Consider the following 21924-nt stretch of genomic DNA (forward strand, 5'->3'; position numbering starts at 1 on the left):
GTGGTGCTGAATGGGGGAAGGATGGCAGAGTGAAGGGGGGGGTTCAGAGCCCCTTGCTGTTGCTGGGTTCCTTAGAACTGCCCTTGCTTGGGTTTTATTTTGGTGGCCCTCAGATTATCAAAATTATTTTTTCTGTCTTGAGAAAGAAAACAAGTAAGTCCTGTATTGACAGAAACAAATTGATCTGAGCCGTGTGTGTTTCAGATGTATTGAAGCAAGGGTAGTTAGCTGTTTATGAAAAAGGCCATAGGAGCAGAAAAAATTCTGAAAAAAGTTAGCTATGTTGGAGGAGTAGCTTCTTAAACTATGTTCTCAGAGTTAAGGTTGTTTTTTAGTTAATAATTGTTTTGGCTTATGAATGGGGGTAGGTTTTTTGGTTTTGGAAAGGACTCTCCTACCATGCTGTGTAGTGTGAGAGGTGTGTTTGTGTACTATGAAGTAGAGTATTTTCTTAACCATTTGGTTGTTGTTGTTTTTTGGTGACTATTTTACTCAAGAAAAAACAAACAGGCTTAACAGAAAACACTTCCAGATGGGTATTTTCTTTGGTCTTGGTTCTTTTTACATTACCTAACAAATTACTGATGAAAGGAAGTCTTCTTTCCCCTTCACCTCTCCTGATCCCCACAGTGGTAACGTTCTTCTTGTTCCTCCCAAGACCATCGATCCTAGAGCCCCAACGTATGTGGCCTCCTGCCCTCAAAATTCTCCTGCCTGTCCTCTTGTTGCCTCCTTGCTCTAGTTCCCTTTCCTCCTGTGTCTCCTTCCACTCCATATCCTCACAAGTTTCTTTTACCTTTCCCACCAGCCCTTCTGCTGCTGTCTCTGGTACCTGTTTGTAGGTTGTACCAGTAGTGACAGATTAAACACCACAGCCCTGTATTGGGGCAGGGAGAACGCAAGGAGGCACTCACTGTAAAGAGGTTGAGTTTTGAGCCTGGAGACTGAAGAACTATTCTAGCTATAAGGATCTGATAGGGACTAAGTAGGACCTATGAAAGCAGTGAAGTCTCCTAATTTAGGAACAGTTCTTCAGCTGGCTCTGTACTTCTATGTCCTTCATTTCTCTTTCTCAGCTTTTTACTTCTGTGCCAGTCACCTGTTCTTCTCAACACTTAATTGCTTGCAAGTACAGTGTGCCTGTGGGAATACATACTGGGCTTTGACTATTCTACATGACTACGTGGTGTATAATGATGTCCTATGTGCACAGATCTGCTTTTAATTAGCAGTGATTCCATCTGAGTGAAACAGCATTGAACCATGGTTTATTCTTTTCAGGGTTTCAAACTATGACATCTTCTGGTATACACACAACCTTTTCTTTGTCTTCTATATGCTGCTGATGCTACATGTTTCTGGGTAAGTAAATGGAAAATACTGTCCCTTTTCCTGAAGCACAACCAGAAAGAGCAGTTCCCTTGATTACTGCCTTTCCCGAGCTCGCTTGTGCACAGTGGGCCAACTTCTTGACAAGATACTATGCTCTTCAGTTTTTCAACAGGTTATTGTTTAAATAAAGTTCAGATTGTAGCTTGGAGAATTGTGTGTTACTACAACCAGCTAGCACAAACTTCTTCACTTTCAAGTTTATTCCTTGTCCATGATACCAGTTTCTAGTGGGAAATAAAGAAAACATTATTGTTTCTTTTCTGCCCCCTCTTACCTGGCTGCTGAGAGGAGAACGTGAAGCAAAGTTGCTCATCCTTTTCTCTTTCCTCTCTACCTTCCGTTTTGACTCCTAAGGAGAGGGGAGGAGCGACCTCTCCCTAATTATCTCTTTCTCATTGCTCTGATACAAAATTTACTAGTTTTTCTTCTTGTTTTCACAAACATCAGACCAGTGTTCATGTGCCATGGGGCTGATGATCAGGTCTGTATCTGGCACAAACAAGTCCAGCTGTACCGCAAGGTAGAGCAGCTTCCACAAGTTACGCTGTGTGAAAATCTGGTCCATTAATGTCTCTGAAGTTTCCTTTGTGGATGTAGGTGCAGAGATTGGTATAGGGAAGGGAAGGTGTATTTGAACGAGGTTTATTTCTCCATGTCATCAAACATCTACTGAAACATGGGGTGCTGGAATGTCTGTGCGATACTCAGCACCACTGCTTAAAGTAAACAGTGAAAAGTAATTAGGCCTAGCAAGATCACAGTAGGAATATGTTGCTGAACAAAACAAACGCAGCTTGAGATCTGGTGAATTGAAATAATGAGTTCAAAACAATTGAAACTCCTGGACATAATTCCAGTTCTCTGTGTTTTGTTTTTTTTTGTTGTGGCATAGCTCTTGTTCATAGCTGGGGAAGATGGATCTAACCTATTCTCCCCATCCTGGGGCAGGATGAACTTTTGCTAAATTATTCTTGACGGGTGTTTGTCTAACTTCTTGAAAACATCTGGTGACTGAGATCCTCTAACCTCCCTAGGCAATCTGTTCCAGTGATTGCCTTCGGAGTATTTTTCATGCCTAGTTTAATTCATCTCCTTCACTGTATTATCCTTTGCCCATTGTCTTCCTAAACATGTTGCCACTTCATGAAGGAAGAAGTCTCGTTGGAGAAGTTTGCAAACCAAGGCTGCAGGAATACACCAAGTGTTAAACAGGCATCTTCTTGTACACAGCCTCCTTAATATTGAATTGGAAAGCCTTTCAGTGAGAATGTGGAAGAACTGAGTGTCAGTTAAAAGTGGAAGAAGAATGAGTCATGGAGAGTGGGAGTCAGTTCAAGTTTAAGATGCCTAATTGTAGGTCTACATGTTTTCTAAGTGCCTGTCTCCCATTATAGTCTAATGAGTTCTAATAAATACAGTCAATGGAGCCTCGAGAATGCTTCAGCTAACCTGCTGCTACAAGTATCTACATTCAAGTGAGCTGGATTGATTTCTGGGCTCCATTGGTGATATTGATTAGAAGATCTCTTCTGAGAATAAAGTAAGCTTAGACACCCATGCTTAGGTGGCCAGGTGACTCCTACATGGCATGTCCTAGAGATTTGCAGACACATGGCCAGTTACTCTATAGAGCAAGGCATTTCCTGTGGCTGGAGTGTGCAGGCAGATTGGGTGAGGATTTACCTGTCTTGGGAGTCTCTCCTTTTGAGTATTTCCACAGTATTCCTGGATTCTTGTTTTGTTTCAAACTATTACAGGTGTGTTCTTATAGTATCCTCTTCTTCAGGGTAGCCAAGCACTTCTCAGCAGTATATAAAGTGACATGATTCATCCGTCATATGTTACTGGTTTGTTCTTTCGTCCCTACCCTAAGGGAGAGGAGAATCTTTCAGGGAATTATCCTTAAAGACTTTCGTTGCTCTTGTATTTCTTGCAAAGTGACTTTCAAATATTTTAGTGGCTTAAGGCTTGGTGCATATCTTCATTAAATTGTCTGTATTTTAAGCCAGCAATAGCAACAACAAAAAATAGTTTATGTGAAAACAGAAGCTTGATGTTTCTAGTACCAATATAAGGAGCTATAAAACATACAAAACATTTGGAGCCCGATCCTCAGCTGATCCAGATTTGGTATTACTGTGGAGTTCAGTGGGTTATGCTGGTTCATAGGAGCTGAGAATAAGAGTCATTAGAGTTATCCAAGGATTTATCTTCCAAAGGCTGAAAATTCTTAAGATTCCGCCCACACATTGACGTTTAGGAGACCCCTCAAGCAACTCACCTTGAGTTGAGCAGCGGAATATGGATGAGAAGATAGGAGCAATGTAGTTCCCTATAAAAACATTGAGAACCATTGACCTCTAGCTTATCATCATAAAAATCTCAAGAAACAGTGATATATATATTTTCCAGCTGTAGCCAGAAGTGAATGTTGTTTCTATTTCAGGGGTGGAAAATTGGGGCAGAGGTTGATGTATGCCGATGCAAATAGACTGCATCCTGTGTTGCTCAGCCAGTAGGATACTTCCATATGACTTGCCCTTTTTGTCCCTCCCATTTTTGTTTGCTAAAGATGCCTGTGTCCTATTTACTGACATCCACATATCGATTTTTATGTATTCAAGTGTTGTACTGAATAAATATGAGGATAGCTCTTAGGCTCCTTAAGAGTTGTGCAGAACTCAACCTTTCTGGGAACTGATCTTGGGTGTGTAAGAAAACTTGCCTTTCCTTGACAGCTTCAGAAATGGGAGTCATTGCAGCTGCCGTCAACAGGCAGCTTTGTCATCCCAGTTTGCCACTCAGTTAGCATGTTTGTAATAGTTTAAACAAACTAGAGATTACTGGAGGGGATGCTCATGTTTGCAGTTCAGCTATTCATGTCTCAAGGAAAACTTTGAATCCTCTTTTGGGATGTTCTGAGAACAGAGAAGCTGTGAGAGCAGCTGGCAGGCATGCACACAAGGTTGATTGAAAAAATATCGCACGTGCTGTGACTTCCAGCTAAATCCACGAGGCACCATAATATTTATGGAGCAGGGAACTAGCATAATGCTAGGGGTATCTGTCACTTTGCAAATATGTGATGACCAACAGTGATGCCAGATGCAAGCGATAGGCATGATCGGGCAATAAATACAGACAGAAGCCTGGGTGTAGGCACACAGACACCTCCCAAGTGATTCTCCCAGGGTCGGACGTGGAGTTTAGTGAGCAGATTTAACTTCCAAGCTGTACATTATTCACTGGACCATGCAGGAAGCTTGTTACTAGCTGTCAGGACTGCATTTCAGTAGGGAAGATTGCCAGTAGCCTGTCGGAACCCATTTAAGTTGGGAATAGTGCAGATATCCTACTTCTTTCTCTTCTTGTGAATTAAACTCTGTCACTGCTGCTGCTGTGTGTGTGTACGTTGGGAAGAGGAGCAGGGAGCATATGTCCTTATGTTTGATTGTATACTTGAGATGAGCCTTCACCACATGGCCTAGCGCTCGGAGGGCACGTCTCACCAGACATTGTGTCAGTGTGCCTTATTTCCCACCCAGCACCATCCTATACAGCTGTCGTTTAGCCCTTTGGTTTTTTAAATATTCCTCCTTGTGGTTTTACTGTCATCAAATCCAGATTTGGAGGCAAGTAGTACTTCCGAGGAATTTTATTACTAGTATTATCGGTTCTTCCCCGTTTTGAATGATTCATTCATGTGTTGAGATATCCCAGAGTGTCTCAGGTTTCCACTTTTTTCTTCATAGTTTCTAGGTGCAGCTGCAAGGTTCTCACTTCATTTTACTATAAATTTAACTTGAGCTTAAAAAACAAGCATTGACCCCGCAAAATAATTTGCAAGAAAGGTTCCTTGGCCATGATTCAGTACTTTCTTTTTTCCTTCTATCTATTTGACAAGATGATATTCAAAGGAGCAAGTTATATCATTGTGTGCAAACCTGATAAACAATGAAGTAATGGGAACATTCCTGCAGTTTATGATTTGGCAACTTAGGCCACTTCTGCTATGGACTGCCTTAAAAAATGGGCCTTGCTGACTGTAGGGAGGATGAGTGAAAACAGCCTGACTGTGATTGAACTGGAAATGTGATTATTTAATTTTTTTTCAAGGCTCCCACAATATCTCCCCCTTTCAAGCAGTATTAAGCTTGAGGCTATTCAGTGGGGGAGTGCCAAGTGAGCTGGAAAAGTTAAACCTTGCCTCTAGTGACAGAGGGCTCTATTGTTGCAAAGCTTCGATCTCATTGAAAGTCCTGAAAGCAAACGGAATAAAAATTCGTACAGAAGATGAGCCTCGTGACTGCTTTCTAAAACCCTCTCTGAATTAAGATAAGTTGCTTGGTCTTGACTGTTACTTCAGTCTCTCTGCTATTTTATTTTCCTGTAGGGGAGTGCTCAAGTACCAGACCAACTTAGAGGAACACCCTCCTGGTTGCTTTAATCCTAACAAAACACTTCAAGAGAATATGACGGTGCCAAAGGCTTTTGAAGAGACGTTTCCTGACTATACTACTGAACCTTTCCCAGAGGACTTATCAGTACCAGAACCCTTTGTACAAAATAACTTTATGAGAATTTGTTCTGAGGAACCCAAGTTCCAGTCACACTTCCCAGAGGTCTGTATGATCCGACGTTTCAGGTATTACAAGCCATGCCAAGTCTTTCAGTCAGCCGTAACCACTAATTATTGCTTTTCCAGACCAGATGTTTTAATAATGGAAAATATTATTAAAACCTTTTCAGGCATTCAAAGATTTGGTGGGGGAAAAACAATCTGTATTAAACTTTGAACTGCATTACAATGTGGTGTATAGAATAGGGTGGAAAAATGTCAAGAGATTGGCTGTAATGTTCTTTTTTGTACGACACGGTAAGAGATGTATTGGTCTTGCTATAAATGTAACTTTAAATTACAGCGTAGCACTTCAGAGCAAACATTTATATAACATATTCATAAGGTCCCTTTGTAAGCTTTGTGTGGCAGTAGTTAATTGAAATAATCAAACTCCATTTGTTCTCTTTTTTTACCATACGGATGCAAGTCCTAATACTCATTTCTGGGTTGCAGTTGGTTGTGGTTTGGCTTTGTATAGCCTGTTGTTTGCAGACAGGATTGTTTTATATGTGGCGTGGGTAAATGAGTATGATGACAGTGGGGATAGAAAAGCCTTTTCTTTTTCTGTTTTCTGTTTTCCTTTTGTTTCTTTATGTTTTGTGGCAGCAGCTTTTTCTTCATCCAAATTTTCTCTTTTCTTTTGAGAAAAGATGAGCCGGGCTGTATTGGCAAGTAGCCTGAGGAAGTTTGGGAATATGGAGTTCACAAGTCCAGGGCCCACCATTCAAGGTGGTCCCATAACAGACCTCACAGGAGTTTCTTCTTATTATTATAATTGTTTTCTGTAGAACACATATGTCCGTTACTAGCTGCAGTGGGAACCCATTTTACTATGGAGCATGTAATCATAATAAGAAACAGTCAGTTCTGCATTGAAGTCCTCCAACAAAATTATTTGGATTTGTATTTTGTTGTGGTAATACTCCTGGATTACAAGTGTCGATGTATATCTGGCTCCATATGACCAACAGGACATCGAACAGTCTTCTTTGGGGCTTAAGATGTCTACTTTAGAGCCATTTATGGGAACAGAAGAGCCGTGGAAAGAAATGGCCACTCAGTGTTCTCCTGACAGCTCATAACATTTTAGGACTTTTTTGGATTTGGAAGTGTTTTATGCACTTAGCGATACCAAGTCTAAAAAAAAAAGCCTTAGGTCTTGTGAGCCACTGAAGTTTTTAAGGCCAGAGGTGCTTGAGGAAATTAATACTCTGTTAGTTGCAAGAGATGCTGATGTGTAACACTAAAAATTGGGAAGGGAAGATGGATGAGGGTCAAGGGCACTTCTGTGCCATGGCTTGAATGACTGAGCAGATGTGGAATTAGTAGCTAGCTCTGCCATAAGCTGTTAGTAATTGACTCTTAGGATGGGATTTAGCTGAGCAGCTGCAAATGTCTCCATCTGAGGTAGTGATCCAGGGCTCCCCATATAATCAATGCAGAGAAATGGGCATTTTCAGGGCATTATTTGACTAGCATACGCACCTTCCACGGGGGCAAATGAATCGTGATTCGAAAGTGCCCATTTCTCTCCCTTGTCTATGATTTTACACTAGCTTAATATAAGCATAGATTCTATAGCACAAGAATTGCTTCTTTCTCAGTTTTTTGCTTGTACCTGCGATGATTAAAAGAAGGCAATAGTCAAATAATATTGCAAGCCAGAAAGTGTTTTTCCATAAAGGTTAACCAGTTTTATAGTACTCCGGTCTGTTAGATTTTGAAACAGTGTATGTACTGTGTCATTCACTGCTGAAACCAGTTGCAATCTAACTACATAAAACCAGAGTAACGTGGTTGCAAATGAGGTCATTAGCATTTTGTTCCTGATGAGTTTTATGATTGAAATCATTTGTGCTTGTGCGTGATGCTGCTGGTTAGACTGATTAAGCCTCCATAGCGTGCTTGGATTCCTGCACGTAGAGAGATGTGGAGGTTGCTTGTGACCAAAACACTGTTCCACAATAGTTGTGAAATGAGGTCCTGCAAGCAGTCATGTAGTTTTGAAATTAGAAAACATAAAATGAAAAGTCCTTGAGGTAACGTATTTTTGTTCTCCCATAGACCTGGTTTTGGATTTCTGGACCTCTGTGCTTGTACTGCGTGGAAAGGCTGTACCGCTACATCCGCAGCAATAAACCGGTCACAATAACTTCAGTGATAAGCCATCCCTCCAATGTCCTCGAAGTAAGGATGATGAAAGCCGACTTTAAAGCAAGGCCTGGTCAGGTGAGTTAACGTGCCTCCAAAAAATCCCTGCTGTTCATGTAGCATCATCTGTAGGGATGACTTTCACTTTGTATGTACTAACCCATCACTGAATGTTTTGAACGTATCTTTTCTATCATTTTATTTTCTCTGGCTGATTTTGTTTCAGTATGTTATTCTACACTGTCCAAGAGTGTCCACACTGGAAAGCCATCCATTCACCCTTACAATGGTAAGAAATATGATTTTTTTCTGTATTTTCCCTTTTATTTATATTTGGTAAGCAAATGGTGTTTATTGCCTTCAAGGTGAAAATTCCCTCCAGAAGAGCTTATGTTTCATTTATGAGGGTGTCAGTGATTATGAAATGGGATGATTATTATGTATGACAGTACTCAATACATATTTAATTTTCTCCACTGTTGAGAAAATGATAATGGGAACTTTTTTCAAAGTCTTCCATAAGTGAAACACAATAATAAATAAATAAATAAATAAAATCCATGTGATTTTGATCATTGTTTCATAAAAGAAGTTTCAGATGTTTTTGTAGACCTTAACGCAGAATGAGCACAAACTGAAATAAATTTTCTGTCGTTGTTCCTATTCAATGAAAAGACATTCCTGCAACTGCCTTTACTGAAGTTAGAAAAACATCAAGTTTAAAAAAGAAGTTTCTAAAATAGTCTTCTGCTTTATTTTTATATTAAGACATACATCGATGAGTTAAAGTGATATACCAGTGAAGTCATACAACATTGGGATTATTACTTACTCAGCTCAATTGATCTAGAATGGGAACTGGACCCCTGGAGACAGACTGGAATAAAGTGAAATTGTATATAAATATATCTGAAGTTCTGCCGGAGTGAGCAGTGCAGAGGCCTGGGAGATGCTACCAGAAAATCTCTGTACTGCACTGGCTGGGTTGTTACAAACCTCAGAGTCTAAGGTTGAAGTCTAAGGTTGAATATTAGTGGCAGCCTTTTCCTTCCAAAGGGAATAATTTAGTATCACCTGAAACTGATATTCTTCTTCAAGAAGACCATGGAGATAAATATTCACGTTTGACTGATAACTGATACTTTATCCCCAGTGAATTGTATCTAGTGCTATGGAACAGCTGAGATGTTTTAATGTTACTTGAGATTCAGAGGGCACACCCAGGTCCTGTCCACTCCCAGCTCTTTGGTTTTGTGGGGTGTTTTGTTTTGTTTTGTTTGTTTTAATTTATTTATCTATATGCTGAGCCGGCAGGCAGGTACTGTCACAAGGGAACCCACACTAAATTCCATCCAAAATAAATTTTGTGCTGTAAATCTGGGAGTGAATCTCACTTAAAGGAAGCTGCCTCTGTATAGCTCGATGAAGCAATATTGGCACTTGCATAGCCTGATTTTTGCAAAATTTTCCTGGCTATTCACTTAACCAGTAGAGGCGTGTGTTATTTATCTGTTGTTAACTCCAGTAGGCAATTTTTAAGGCTTTCCTCTGTATAGTGCGTGAAGATAACTAGATGTGCAATACTGAAAAATGATGTGCATTGCAGTACTGATGGAATGGTAGCTGTTCTCTTGTGCAGAATGATTCAGTCAGTGTTTATTTGTATTTTTTATTAGCTTAGTGATCAGAAAATAAATTTAAAGAACTTAGCATAAGTCTCAGATTGCTCTTAACACTTGTTTGGCCCTAGCATAGCTATATTTAATAAAGTTACACCTGTTTTATACCAGTGGACATATCTTATTTAAACATTAATCTCAAAACATCATGTTCTTGATTTCTGACTGTCCATCTCAGTGGAAATTAAAATAATGGCAATAATTTGGTCATTAGTAGTAATTGCACAGTTTGGAAACTATGGGACCGTTAAAAAGATTTACTCTTCTTATTTTAGGACACTGCTAAAACAATGGATCATGTGGTTCTAATTTCCAGAAATAATGTCATCAAAGGATATTAGGCCTGGTTCAGTAGTCTTTTCTCTGGCAGAACTTCTTATTTGTTATGATGAGAGTTTTTATCAGAAAAGGGAATGCTGACATGGGCCTACTGGGTTAAATCATAGGATGAAGTTGAATAGGATGTTTTATTGAAGTCAGATTCTTTGCATGGGTTGAGGATTTCATCCAGTTTTTAAAATGGCATACTATAATAATGGATGTTACGAAAAAATATTTTTGCACAAAACCTTCTAGATCTGGGAGCTATGGAAAATAGATCTCTTGTTGTGAGTCTGAGTTTTCTTAGTGAATATAACTCATTTATATTCAGATAATGTGCAGTATATTTCAGATATATAAGTCTGGTTGATAAATTACAGTTTGTGTAATTTTTACAGCCACGTATTAAATATGTAATGTTAGAACTAGCAATTTCCACTCATGCAGAATGCATTATATTTTAAGTATGTAATACTAGACTGGGCAATTTCTGTTCATGCTCAATGCTTTATACTTTAACGTACATTGATATCCTTCAGCATAACAGCATATCCTTCAAGATCGCATACATGTTTTAACTATTACAAGATATGAAGTTACCACTGAGTTACTGAGCTTCATTTTTATTGCGACAAACATATTTCGGTAGAATGTCAACTATGCTGGAGAAATGCTGTTACTGGGCAAATGGCTGTTTTACAGCATAATGAGGATTTGAAATGTCTAGGTTTATGGCAATCTTTTTGCCCAGCCTAAGCAGGGGACAGTCATTTCCACATGTCTTTCTAGGTCATAGAATATGCCTTGGGCTGCTGTCCTGCTTAAAAAGCTTTTTTGTTGTTGTTGTTTAATATGATGCCAGACATGGGACTGTGCTTATAGAGTGTGTAGGCAATAGCTTAACTCAGTATTTTTTCTGCTCCCATCTGACCTACTTGTAGTTACCAAGCAAGCTGGAACACTACTGCTGCTTCTTTTGTTGGATGATGATAATCTCTGGGTTATTTTTCTAGGCTGGTGTAGGAGCGTGGGGCTCAGAGCCACAGTGAGAGCAGCATGAGGGGCGTGTGGGGCTTCGGATGCTGGAAGCGCAGTGCAGCGATGACTGCAGCAGGGCTAGGGGGAAGGCTGCAGCCTTCTGCTGCTGTCCTGCTTATAGACTGATGTTTCATCAGTCTAAGCTGATGAAACATCTCACGGTGCCTGGAGTATGCTTAAAAGGCAAAAAGTGACCAGTTCAAGCATATCTTTATACTCTAAACGAGGACTGTAAGCAAAAGCAGAAAGGAAGGGGTGAGTCAGCGTGGAGTCATGCAGATATTTTACTAGTCCCTTCCCTTTTCGAGATTGTGTCATATTTACAGTTTAGCTCAGTTTCTTACATAATGTCGGGATGGAGGAAAACACTGGGAGGCTGTGTAAAGGGCCTGAACCCACTCCCATTGCACTCTGGCAAAGCTCCCACTTGTTTCACTCGGAGCCAGAGGGAGCTCTGAATCGTAACCAAGTGAGCATAAAGAGGTAAGCATTGTTCAGAAATGTGTGCATTGGCGTTTATTTTCTTTTCCTTTTTGTCATTTGAAAGCGTTCTTCCCCCTGCTAATGGAGGAATGAGCAGAAGTCATTGGTACAAAATGCACACGGGAATTTGGAGAAGCAAAATCCATGTTGCTCTGAACTCAGAGCTGCCAGTCTGGCTTCTTTGCTAACCTGTGACCTGGCTCTGCTGTCAAAGACTTCATGTCACTGAATCACAGAATGGTTGAGATTGAAAGGGACCTCTGGAGATCATCCTGTCCAACCCCCCTGCTCAAGCAGGGCCACCTAGACCCAGTTGCCCAGGACCATGTCTGGATGGCTTTTGAATGTCTCCAAGGATGGAGATTCCACAACCTCCCTGGGCAACCTATTTCAGTGCTCGGTCACCCCCACAGTAAAAAAGTGTTTCCTGGTATTCAGAGGGAACCTCTTGTGTTTCAGTTTGTGCCTATTGCCTCTTGTCCTGCCACTGGGCACCACTGAAAAGAGCCTGACTCCATCCTCTTTGCACCCTACCTTCAGATATTTGTATACATTGATAAGGTCCCCTTAAGCCTTCTCTTCTCTCTATTTCAGTGCTCGGTCACCCTCACAGTAAAAAAGTGTTTCCTGGTATTCAGAGGGAACCTCTTGTGTTTCAGTTTGTGCCTATTGCCTCTTGTCCTGCCACTGGGCACCACTGAAAAGAGCCTGACTCCATCCTCTTTGCACCCTACCTTCAGATATTTGTATACATTGATAAGGTCCCCTTAAGCCTTCTCTTCTCCAGGCTGAACAGACCCAGCTCGCTCAGCCTTTCCTCACAGGAGTCATGCTCCAGACCCTTAATCATCTTCCTGGCCCTTTGTTGGACTCTCCCCAGTATGTCCATGTCTCGTAGTGAAGAGTCCAGAACTGGACACAGTGCTCCAGATGTGGCCGCGCCAGTGTTGAATAAAGGGGAGGCATCACCTCCCTCGACCTGCTGGCAATGTCACTTGTACACTCTGAAGTTCAGGCACTCGGAGAACCCAATTTTCTCTCATGAACGATGTGGAAGCTGGCATTTTTTAAGTCCATTTTTGAAGCATGCTTCCACTGTTTTTTATTCACTAGTGTGACTTTGTATTCACTAGTGTGACTCCTTGACTTTGTTATCCATTGGAAAGTCTGGGAATGGTAATGAAGGGATGACCCAACGTCTGGGATTCCTGCAAGTGACCTGCTGGCCAGTTCTAGGTAGTTCATAGTGGACTACTAGCTTCATATTGTCTTCATTGCTCCATTGTTTTTGATTTCACTTTGACAAAATGCTTTCTTTTTAACATGTTTTACTGTACTTCTTTCACCGGTTTCTATACACAACTGTACACAACTGTTACTATGCTGTGTAAAACAGTGTGAGTAACATTTTCAGTCCTGTACTCCCTTGCGTCCAATTTACTTATTTTAGATAGGATATTATTGCATCTTACAGTTGAATATGAGCAGAATACTGTCAGCTCCAAGATATTTTGATCTGTAGTGGGGAGAAATATTTTCTGTAAATAAATATTTTAGTTGAGGGTTTGTAAAGGGACAGGTGATTTTTGTGTGTTTCCACTTGATGAACTCTTAAGGAGATTTGTCTTTCAGACCAAGTGCACAATATGGTCTGGAGATCAGACCATCCAAAGAAACATCAGAAATCTTCTCTTTAGTGCTCTGCTTCCCAAGACGGACATTTCTTTATACTTCTGTGGAAGAAAGTGTGGAACTCATCTGCTGTGGAATGCAGTTAAATGTCATTGTCTATAGCAATCTTTAAAGCCCTTGGAAAAGGAAACAAGTGTAGGCAATAGTACCAATTTCTAGTAGTGAGGATGGTCCTTCATTACAGTTCATATATCTAAAACATCGCTTCCACTTTCTTTAGTATAGAAAGCCCCACCTCTTATCAAAACTAAGAAAAAAAAAATAGTTTATGGAGATCATTCCATCTTTTTTTTTACATTTTGAAAAACGTTTGTTTCCTCTGACTTCATTATGGTTGCTCTTTGTTTTAACTCATATGAACAAGAAGAGACTCAGGCTTGCCGTTTATGGTAGCATTGGCTTTCTTTCCATCTCCATCTTACGTTTTCCACATAGTATTGAATTCCCTCTCTTTCCAGACACTTAACCACACCACTGATTATTTGCAGCAGCGTGGAATGGTACTGACCATTTATGGCTGCGCACTTCCTTTTTTTGCTAATGAATGACTTCAGAAGTAGGTTCCTGTTTAGAATATATACTAGTGTCTTACAAGAGAAGTCACCTTTTCTGCTATGTTTTTGTAATTTCTTGCATTGGCATGAAGTGATTGGCAGTAAGCCTCATGGAAATAGCCTTGTGTTTTGCACATGTTAAGTGCTTCAGAAGATGTGCTGGGTCCTTTCATGTGGTCTCTGCTGAATCTACTACAGAGTCAATGCAAGCCACAAAACCTCACAAGCTGCAGTTTAGACAGCTTGGCTACCAAAAGACTGGTGTCTACTCCCAGCACCTCATAAAGCTTGGTAACCTTGTTGTTTTAGTAGTGTTGATTCGCTTGTGGCAAAAGAAGGTAGGAAACAATTACATCACTTCATATGGAACTTAGATTGTGACAGACCTTGAAATAAGAACAAGACCAAGAGACGAATTCTTCTAAATTTGGCGATGGCTCAGATCTGAGGTTTGGTGAAAACTTCTGCTCTGCAACAAACATCCACAAATGCAGGATCAAATAATCTGTTATCTCAAATTTGTGACAGTTTTGGTTGTCACTAGCTGCTGTCATGCCCCCATTTCCCCTTGGAACTAAAATCTATGTTGCACAAAGATAGGAGATACTGTTCTGCTGTTGTGGTGTGAATTCAGAGCTCACTTAAGCTGCTGGCTGCATAGCTTAAAGTTCAAAATCCTTCCTTCTGGTGCATGCAAGGAACAGCGCAAAGTGTTCAAAACTGTTCTTTCAGTGGGTACCATCTTTAAACTAGAAGTACCACCTCTGAGGAGAAAAGAAAATTAGCCCCGATGGTACATGCAGTAGAGAACTGAGTCTTCCATCAAAGCTTCTTTACCGCTGCCTTTTACAGTGGTGGCTATGGAGGAAAGCGTAGCAGGTGCTGTGGTGATTGAATTGAGTCAGTTTGCAGTATTCTCTTTGCTGAAGTTGAACTGCTGATGGAAAGGCTTCATTAAGTTTTGTTTTATGGCAACAACATAGATCTGCTATTTGGAATAGTAAATTTTTTTTTTTCCAGCTAAAATGTTGGGTCTCAAGGGATTGTCCTCTTTCATTTCTGACAATTGTATATGTCTATAATAGATTATCTTTTCAGGTATTTTGACACTTCACCATAACAAGATATCTGAAGTATTTAGCACCCAAGGCATGAGATGTCAGAGTTTTATGCATTATATGTAGGCATTGAGACAACACCTCCTCTAGACTGGCACTCTTGTCGTGCAAAACAGACAAAGGGGGGGGATTTTGGCTAATCCATACTTCTGTAGTACGAGGGCGAGAGACTCTTCCAAGAGACATTCAGGACAGGAGCCAAACCTTAAATCCTCTCAATCACATTATTGCATTGACTAGAGAAGGTGCTAGAGTTAGTCCCTGGGAATCCCCCGTCAGATGCTGTGGGTGCTGGAGAGGAGGGAGGCTTTAGGAGTTTCTGGGAACTGAATTCTGCATTCTGTAGTTCTTGTCTAGTGATTTCAGTGACCCAACCACAATTCCTTTCTTCATTGCAGTTACTCAGGCAAATAATCCATATTGAATCATAGAATCATTAAGGTTGGAAAAGACCTCTAAGATCATTAATTTCTCTGAGATTTGGGACATCATTTTGCTAGAAGTAATGAAACAATAAATCTTAGCCCACTAAGCTCAGGCTCTTCAGGCAGAGAAAAAGCATTGCCTGATCTGTCTAGGTCAACCTTCACTGACTGACTTGACATAGAGTTTTCATTCCTTTCTCCATCATTCCTCCTGACCCAGCTCCATTGGTAGGATGCCCCCTCCCATCCTGCAGTTCCCCTTTAAGCATCCAGAATCCCTTTTGGAAACAATTAAAAAGCCACCTGTTATTAAGATAAAAGGCTTAATGTGAAGATGTTAATCTACATTGTAAGAAGTTGACTGTATGTAGAAAGAGTACCACCTCTTCTGCTCCTGTGAACAGTGCAACCTTATATATTTTGGATAAATGTCCTTGTACTTTACTCATATCTATAAAGCTGTCCAGGACCTCATTTGTCGCTCCAAGAGATATATATCCTGAGCTTGATGTTTGTTGTCTTTTCAGATTAATACTGTTTTAGCACTGAAGTTGTCCTTCGGTGACTTTTTTTTTTAACTAGCACATACATGTATACCAAGATACTCTTGTTGATATTCAGACACAGGTAACTTGCATAAACTCTTGTTGAGCTTTCTCTGCCTCTCTGTTTAAGACGTACTCTGCATATCCACTGATTAGTAGCTTTATGAGATGGAGTTAATAGAGGCAGATGGCATGGAAGTGGCACATATAAAGCAAAAAATAAAACCAAAACAAAGAACCCAAAGCAAAGATCCCAGCCTTCAGACTCCAGGACTTTATGAAATACCTGCATTATATTAGCATAAGTGGCTGCTTCTTCAGATCCTCCAAAGAGTTTTGGCTCTTCATTCAGTGTCTAGATCCTTGTTCTGGTAGCAGGCAAGCAGAGGTTAACTACCTGCAACAGGTCGTTTGACACTTTCTTTGACACTAGAAATTTTCTCCTGTGTCATAATGTGCTCTGACCTCCCCGACTTCAGTGCTGCATAACAAATCTGCTTTTAAATCCTGTTGAAGTAGAAACTGGAAGAGTCTGGTAATAAAAAACTCCAAGAAGTTCTGCCCTTTTGCTGGTTCTCCATCTTTTTGTGCAGATGGTTATTTTGAAGCAGATCACATCAGGAGGATTTGCAGTGCGACATCTTTCTTCCTTTCCTTCCACATACAGTTCTGTATGAGTAAGAAAAGAAAAAGTCCAGAGGGACTTGGATTCTCTGCTCATATACATGGATGGTCAAATCCTTGCTATGTCATTTATGGCGTGTAGCAAGTTAGGGGGCCAGTATATGTGTGGTTTTTAATAAGTCAAAGCTGAGTTTTGAGGAGGGGAGAGGACAAGTTTGCATATGCAGATACTCAGATCCACAGACAAAATCCAAGTATATATTACTGAGGAAGAATACTTTGTCTGATTAGTATCCAAATTAAAATTCTATAACGTAATAATTACAGAAGCCCAGGCAGAGAAACTCAAGTCCATTAATCATCTCAAAGTAGGTAGAAGAATTACCTGAAAGAGGTTTCTGGATGTACATGACAAATTATAGTACTGTACCTAAACGTCTCAGAGCTATTACTTAGTCATACATTTTCTACCTTTAATGTTTTTGTTTTGTTTAGTTTGATTTTTTTTTTAGATTGAGTTTTCCTTGTTACCTCCGCACATCTATTTAAGTCCATTTGGTATCTGGATTTAGGCATGATGGGATTACAAGGTGATGGTCCTGATCTGTACCTTTACATTTTTGGGCTTGATGCCTTGTCAGAAAGGTCTTGGCAAATAATACAATGTCACAAGTAACACATTTGCTTTTGTAAGAGAAAACTAGTGTTTTGTAGAGCCAAGGTTGTCTTTATCCCTGAATGATACAGAGTTCATTTAAAATTAGTGAAGGTATTAATAATTTAGCAGTGAAGTTTTAGCTCTAAGCTTCTTTTAAGCAAGAAATTTTGTACTGCGCAAGGAACAAAACTGGAGATGATGGAGAAACACATGTCCTGTACTGTAAACTTGAGAAATAAACTATCCACAACAGGAAAAGCCTAGGGGCCAAATTCTGAAATACTTAATAAAAAAACCTGAAAAGTTATTGGAAGTTTGCCTGAGTAAAAAGTATGTAAGGACATTGGGAGGTAAGTTCATACTGACAGATGAATACAATAAAAACAAAATCTAACACGATGACATTCTAATAAGATTTGTTAAATATATTGTGCAAATGGTTATGAAACTTGTCTTTATGAGATGATTTACAGAGCATTTAGGGAAATGCGGATATTGTGAAGTATCTTGCTGGCAAACTAAAGAAATCCCTAGAGCTTGTCTGCTCTTCATAGAAGTAGAAAATCTAGCAGCTGTTTGAAAAGAATTTAAGTAAAACAAAAATAGAATAATTAATATTTCAGATGCCTTTAGTACTTCCTTAGACTTGTTTGTTTGGTTTGTTTTGTTTTTGGGCTTAATAGTTTCGGGGTCTGTATAAAAACCCTAAGTAAACCTTTGCTTTCATTTAAACTTACAAATCTGACTCTTGGATCAAGGGAACACAGAAATTGTTACATTCAAGTTCACTAAATCCCGAGTCCTCCTTCAGCAGATACTTTAAACAGAAGGTGTCACGTCAGATCCCTCTCATGAATCAGAATATTTTCTGATATTATGAAAGTAAATTTACAATATATAACAAGCATCTACTGACTTTAGCAGAGAAGTGTGTTTTCTCCCATCAGAGGTAGTGCTTCTAGGTTAGCTGCTAGGTCAGGTTAGAGAAAGGTCTAGGAAGTGCAGGAGAACATCAAAATGAAAAAAATAAGCACAACTTTTAAGCATGAATACAGTTAATGTGGACAAAGTATTAGGGGGAATGACACACCCTGCCTCTTGCTGTCCTAAATTTAAGACCAGCTGACTGGCTGGGATCTGTGCTTTAGCCTGGTAAAATACTGTGTGTGCTGGTAGGGTAGTTTGGAGGGACACAGCGTTCCTCAAGGTGTTGGTGATCTGACTAGAAAACCTATTGATCCTTTAATGGTTCTTTCCATGAGTGCCTCACACCACTGGGAGCCAGTTAGCACGTGTCTGGAGATGGCCCATAGGTTCTGCTTGGGGATGATGGAGAAGGAGCCTTTTGTGCCATTCAGTTTCCTTGTTCATGCATTTGTCAGCTCAGCGCAGCGTTGCTTGGCAATGTGTCTGCATACCCTTGGAGGACTTGGAGAGTCAGCCTTGAGCAGAAACATTGCTCTACTGCCTTTTACTCCTTCAGGGACAAAGGCTTGCATCCTGCACATCCCATAAGGTTGTGGTTTGGTTTTTCCACTAGCTAGCAACTTGAAATGCATATATTACATGGGCTGAATATTGCTAGGATCCAAACATTGTTTCTATGTTATAGGGAGTTGGACTTGATGATCCTTATGGGTTCCTTCCAACTTGTGCATTCTATGATTCTATGAAATGTAATGTGTCTGCTGGGGTGAAAGGGTAGTCAGCAAGTTTTTTACCTTGGTTGAGCTGCAGAGGCAAAGAAGTACTGACTAGTCTGTAGAAGTGTATCTTTGTAGTGCATCTGTAGCAGCAATAGAATAGCAGTTAGGCTATTACAGACTTACTAGAAAACAAATGAAGTAATTTCATATTATTTGTTCAACAATGTATATATTTTATGCAACATTATATGTATTTTACACTTACAACTATTGGTCTATTTACAATCCTAAGACATCTATTATAGTAAAGATTTGTGTTTTCTTGTGGTGCACGAGTGAAATCAAGGAACAAATGCTCATAGGTTGAGACCTAAAAAAAAAAGATTGTTTTGAACACTGAGAGTTGGAACACTCAGTTTAAACAACTGAGATTGCAGGGAGTGAAGTAGCAAATGCTGAACTACAGACTCACAGGAATTAGTGGGTGTGGGTTTGTGGTTTATGTTACAGAAGAAGTTAGACCCCAGATGACCAGAATGATCCTTCTTGGCACTGCAGCTGACCAGTCATGCACCCTGAGCATCCCGCAATGTTATGGTGTGTTTTTTCCACTAGCTAGACTGCAGGTGTTTGGGGTTGTACCACAAGGAGTATAAGGGAATGGAAAGCGAATTTGGGATATGTTTCTGCAGCTGGGCTGCTTGCAAGGAGTCAGCTCTGCCATGGAAGAGCTCTGGCTGAAGCAGTGAGTATTCAAGGCATGGTGGTCTCGCCTTGGTCATCCAGACACCCTTGATACTTAAATCATGTTAAATGGTTAGGATTTCCCTACATTCAGAGATGTTATAATGTCTGCTGATGTCTGCCAGTTAAATTAGGATAGCTGTAAGGCCAAGTCTCTAAGAGGAAAAGCTTTTAGACAAAATCCGATCTGTAAAGTGACACGAAACAGAAAAGTAAACAGAGCCATTTTAGAGAATCTCCTAGCCTTTAAGGCAGAGATGTGTTTAAAAGAGTAACTCCTCAGATTAACTTTTTCCCTCTGAAATTTGCTTCTTATGGGATTCATTAGTTAAAACAGGGTTAGCCCAGTGTAAGAGTTCACCTCCTATGAGTCAGACTGAAGTCTAGCTACTATTTTTTGGCTACCTTTATATAGCATGCCGGTGTTTGTCATCACTCCTCTTCATTTTCTAATGTCAGGATGAATCATTTTAGAAATGTTTATATCAGTTCTGTATGAATTCAGACAAGCTACAGCTTACTGAGCTTCCGAGGTTCACATTTTCTTGTCAGTTGACAAAGTTGAAAATCTTTTCTTTTTCTTCATTTAGTTCTTCCCCCCCCCCCAATTCTGCCTCTTTCCCAAACATGCTAAGTCTTTAATGTGTTTTTCTTGATCTGTGTAAGGGTTCGTCTGAGTCTGGAGCAAGGATGGGCTGATGAAATGGGGTTCGTGGTGCAGCTGGTTCACGCTGGCAGGCAGGCAGGCAGGTAGAGGCATGGAAACAGATCAGGGGCTCAGCAGTATTTACAGTCCCTGCCAGGATATCTGCAAATCCGTATTAGGATCATATTGTGGCTTTTTCCCCAAAGTGAAAGCCTTCTTTGAAGGAGTTTCCCTTTATTTAAACAAACTCTGCAATGAGCTTTTTAGTTCCCAAAATCAAAGATGAGGTTTCACTTTGTTCTTCCAGCTGCGGCACAGATCTTCTTCGTAACTTTGGGCACTATTCAGGCCACGTACTACAGCACTAAACACAGAAGTTGGTGTTTACTGTAGTGCATCAGCTTGAGAGCAGTATCTCCACGGGAACTTGTAAGGAGCTTTATTTGCAGAGCCGCATGGGCCTACATAACTTGGGCATCCCTTTCATCTCCTTTTTTCTGATAACAGATATTATGCAGTGTTATCCTGTGTATGCATCAGCGCTTCCATGACAGTACTGTAATCAAAACCTAACATCTCTCTAAAGAGTTTTCACAATTCTTATGGTAGAGATGTACAGAAGAACTGGAAACTTTCAGGAATTAACTTTCTGTTTTCTTGCTAGTTTGCTGTTGACTCACCCCCAACTCCCTGCACCCCAGGGTCTAAAAAGAGTTTTTTACAATATTTCAATAGTATTTAATACCATTAAAATTATTTCAATAAGGTTTGTCCTGTTTCTTGTTCTGGGCAGGATTCTTGACTGGGAGTAGATACCAGTGATGTTAAATATTCGGGGTATTCTAAACTGGAAACACAGATGCTGACAACATAGTTTCCATTTGCTATATGTCGTGCTCTCATATGCACAGATTTCTCCACTGCTCATCGCCTCCAGTAGATTTTTATACCAATATAAAGTGTAAAGTATTACCACTATGATCTAACAGTAATTAGTTCACTCACTTTGTGTTCATATAAAAGCAAGGCATAGAGGAGAACTGAGAATCGTGTTCACGATGTAAAACTGATAAATAAAATACATTTCAAGTATGTATTAATCTATTAGTGCATTAAACATTAGTTAAATTATTAAGGTTATTAAAAATTATCTATATTTTATCTCAGCATAGAGATAAATAGTAGAGCTACAGCTACTGGTGAGTGTAATTAATTTGGTGGTTTATAAGCATAAAGTTCTCCAGGAGTTGTTGCAAATTCCGTATGTGATAATTTGCATTTGTATTTCAAGTTAGCTTGAAAAACAAAGGAAAAAAAAATATATGGGAAGGTGTTTTTTCATCAAGATATAGAATAATCTGTATTCCATAAGTTTTATCTACATATAAAATACTATTCTCACTGCTTTGAATGTGAAAACGCATAAAAAAATGGAATAAAAATCGGCATTGTAAACTTGCTCACATGATTAACAGCTCTGAGGAAATCTACCAACTTTCCAATGCTAAGAACATAGTTTGGTTTCTCCAGAGGTGTAAATCTGCACAGCTCTATTCAATTTAACAGAATTCCTTTGGTTTTCAATTG

General features: G+C 39.9%; 1 protein-coding gene across 1 annotated transcript in view; it reads left to right on the forward strand.

Annotated features, from left to right (window-relative positions):
* Positions 1 to 21924, forward strand: part of NOX4 (NADPH oxidase 4) — a 114475-nt gene that overhangs the window by 22737 nt on the left and 69814 nt on the right. Inside the window, exons 8-11 of the mRNA XM_009286283.1 lie at positions 1282 to 1362; positions 5786 to 6014; positions 8078 to 8242; positions 8391 to 8453. Of these exons, the coding sequence (XP_009284558.1) occupies positions 1282 to 1362; positions 5786 to 6014; positions 8078 to 8242; positions 8391 to 8453 (538 nt within the window). The remainder of the gene's footprint in view (positions 1 to 1281; positions 1363 to 5785; positions 6015 to 8077; positions 8243 to 8390; positions 8454 to 21924) is intronic.

The sequence above is a fragment of the Aptenodytes forsteri genome, unplaced genomic scaffold (assembly GCF_000699145.1).
Source record: "Aptenodytes forsteri isolate BGI_AS27 unplaced genomic scaffold, ASM69914v1 Scaffold376, whole genome shotgun sequence".
In the NCBI taxonomy this organism is placed as follows: domain Eukaryota; kingdom Metazoa; phylum Chordata; class Aves; order Sphenisciformes; family Spheniscidae; genus Aptenodytes; species Aptenodytes forsteri.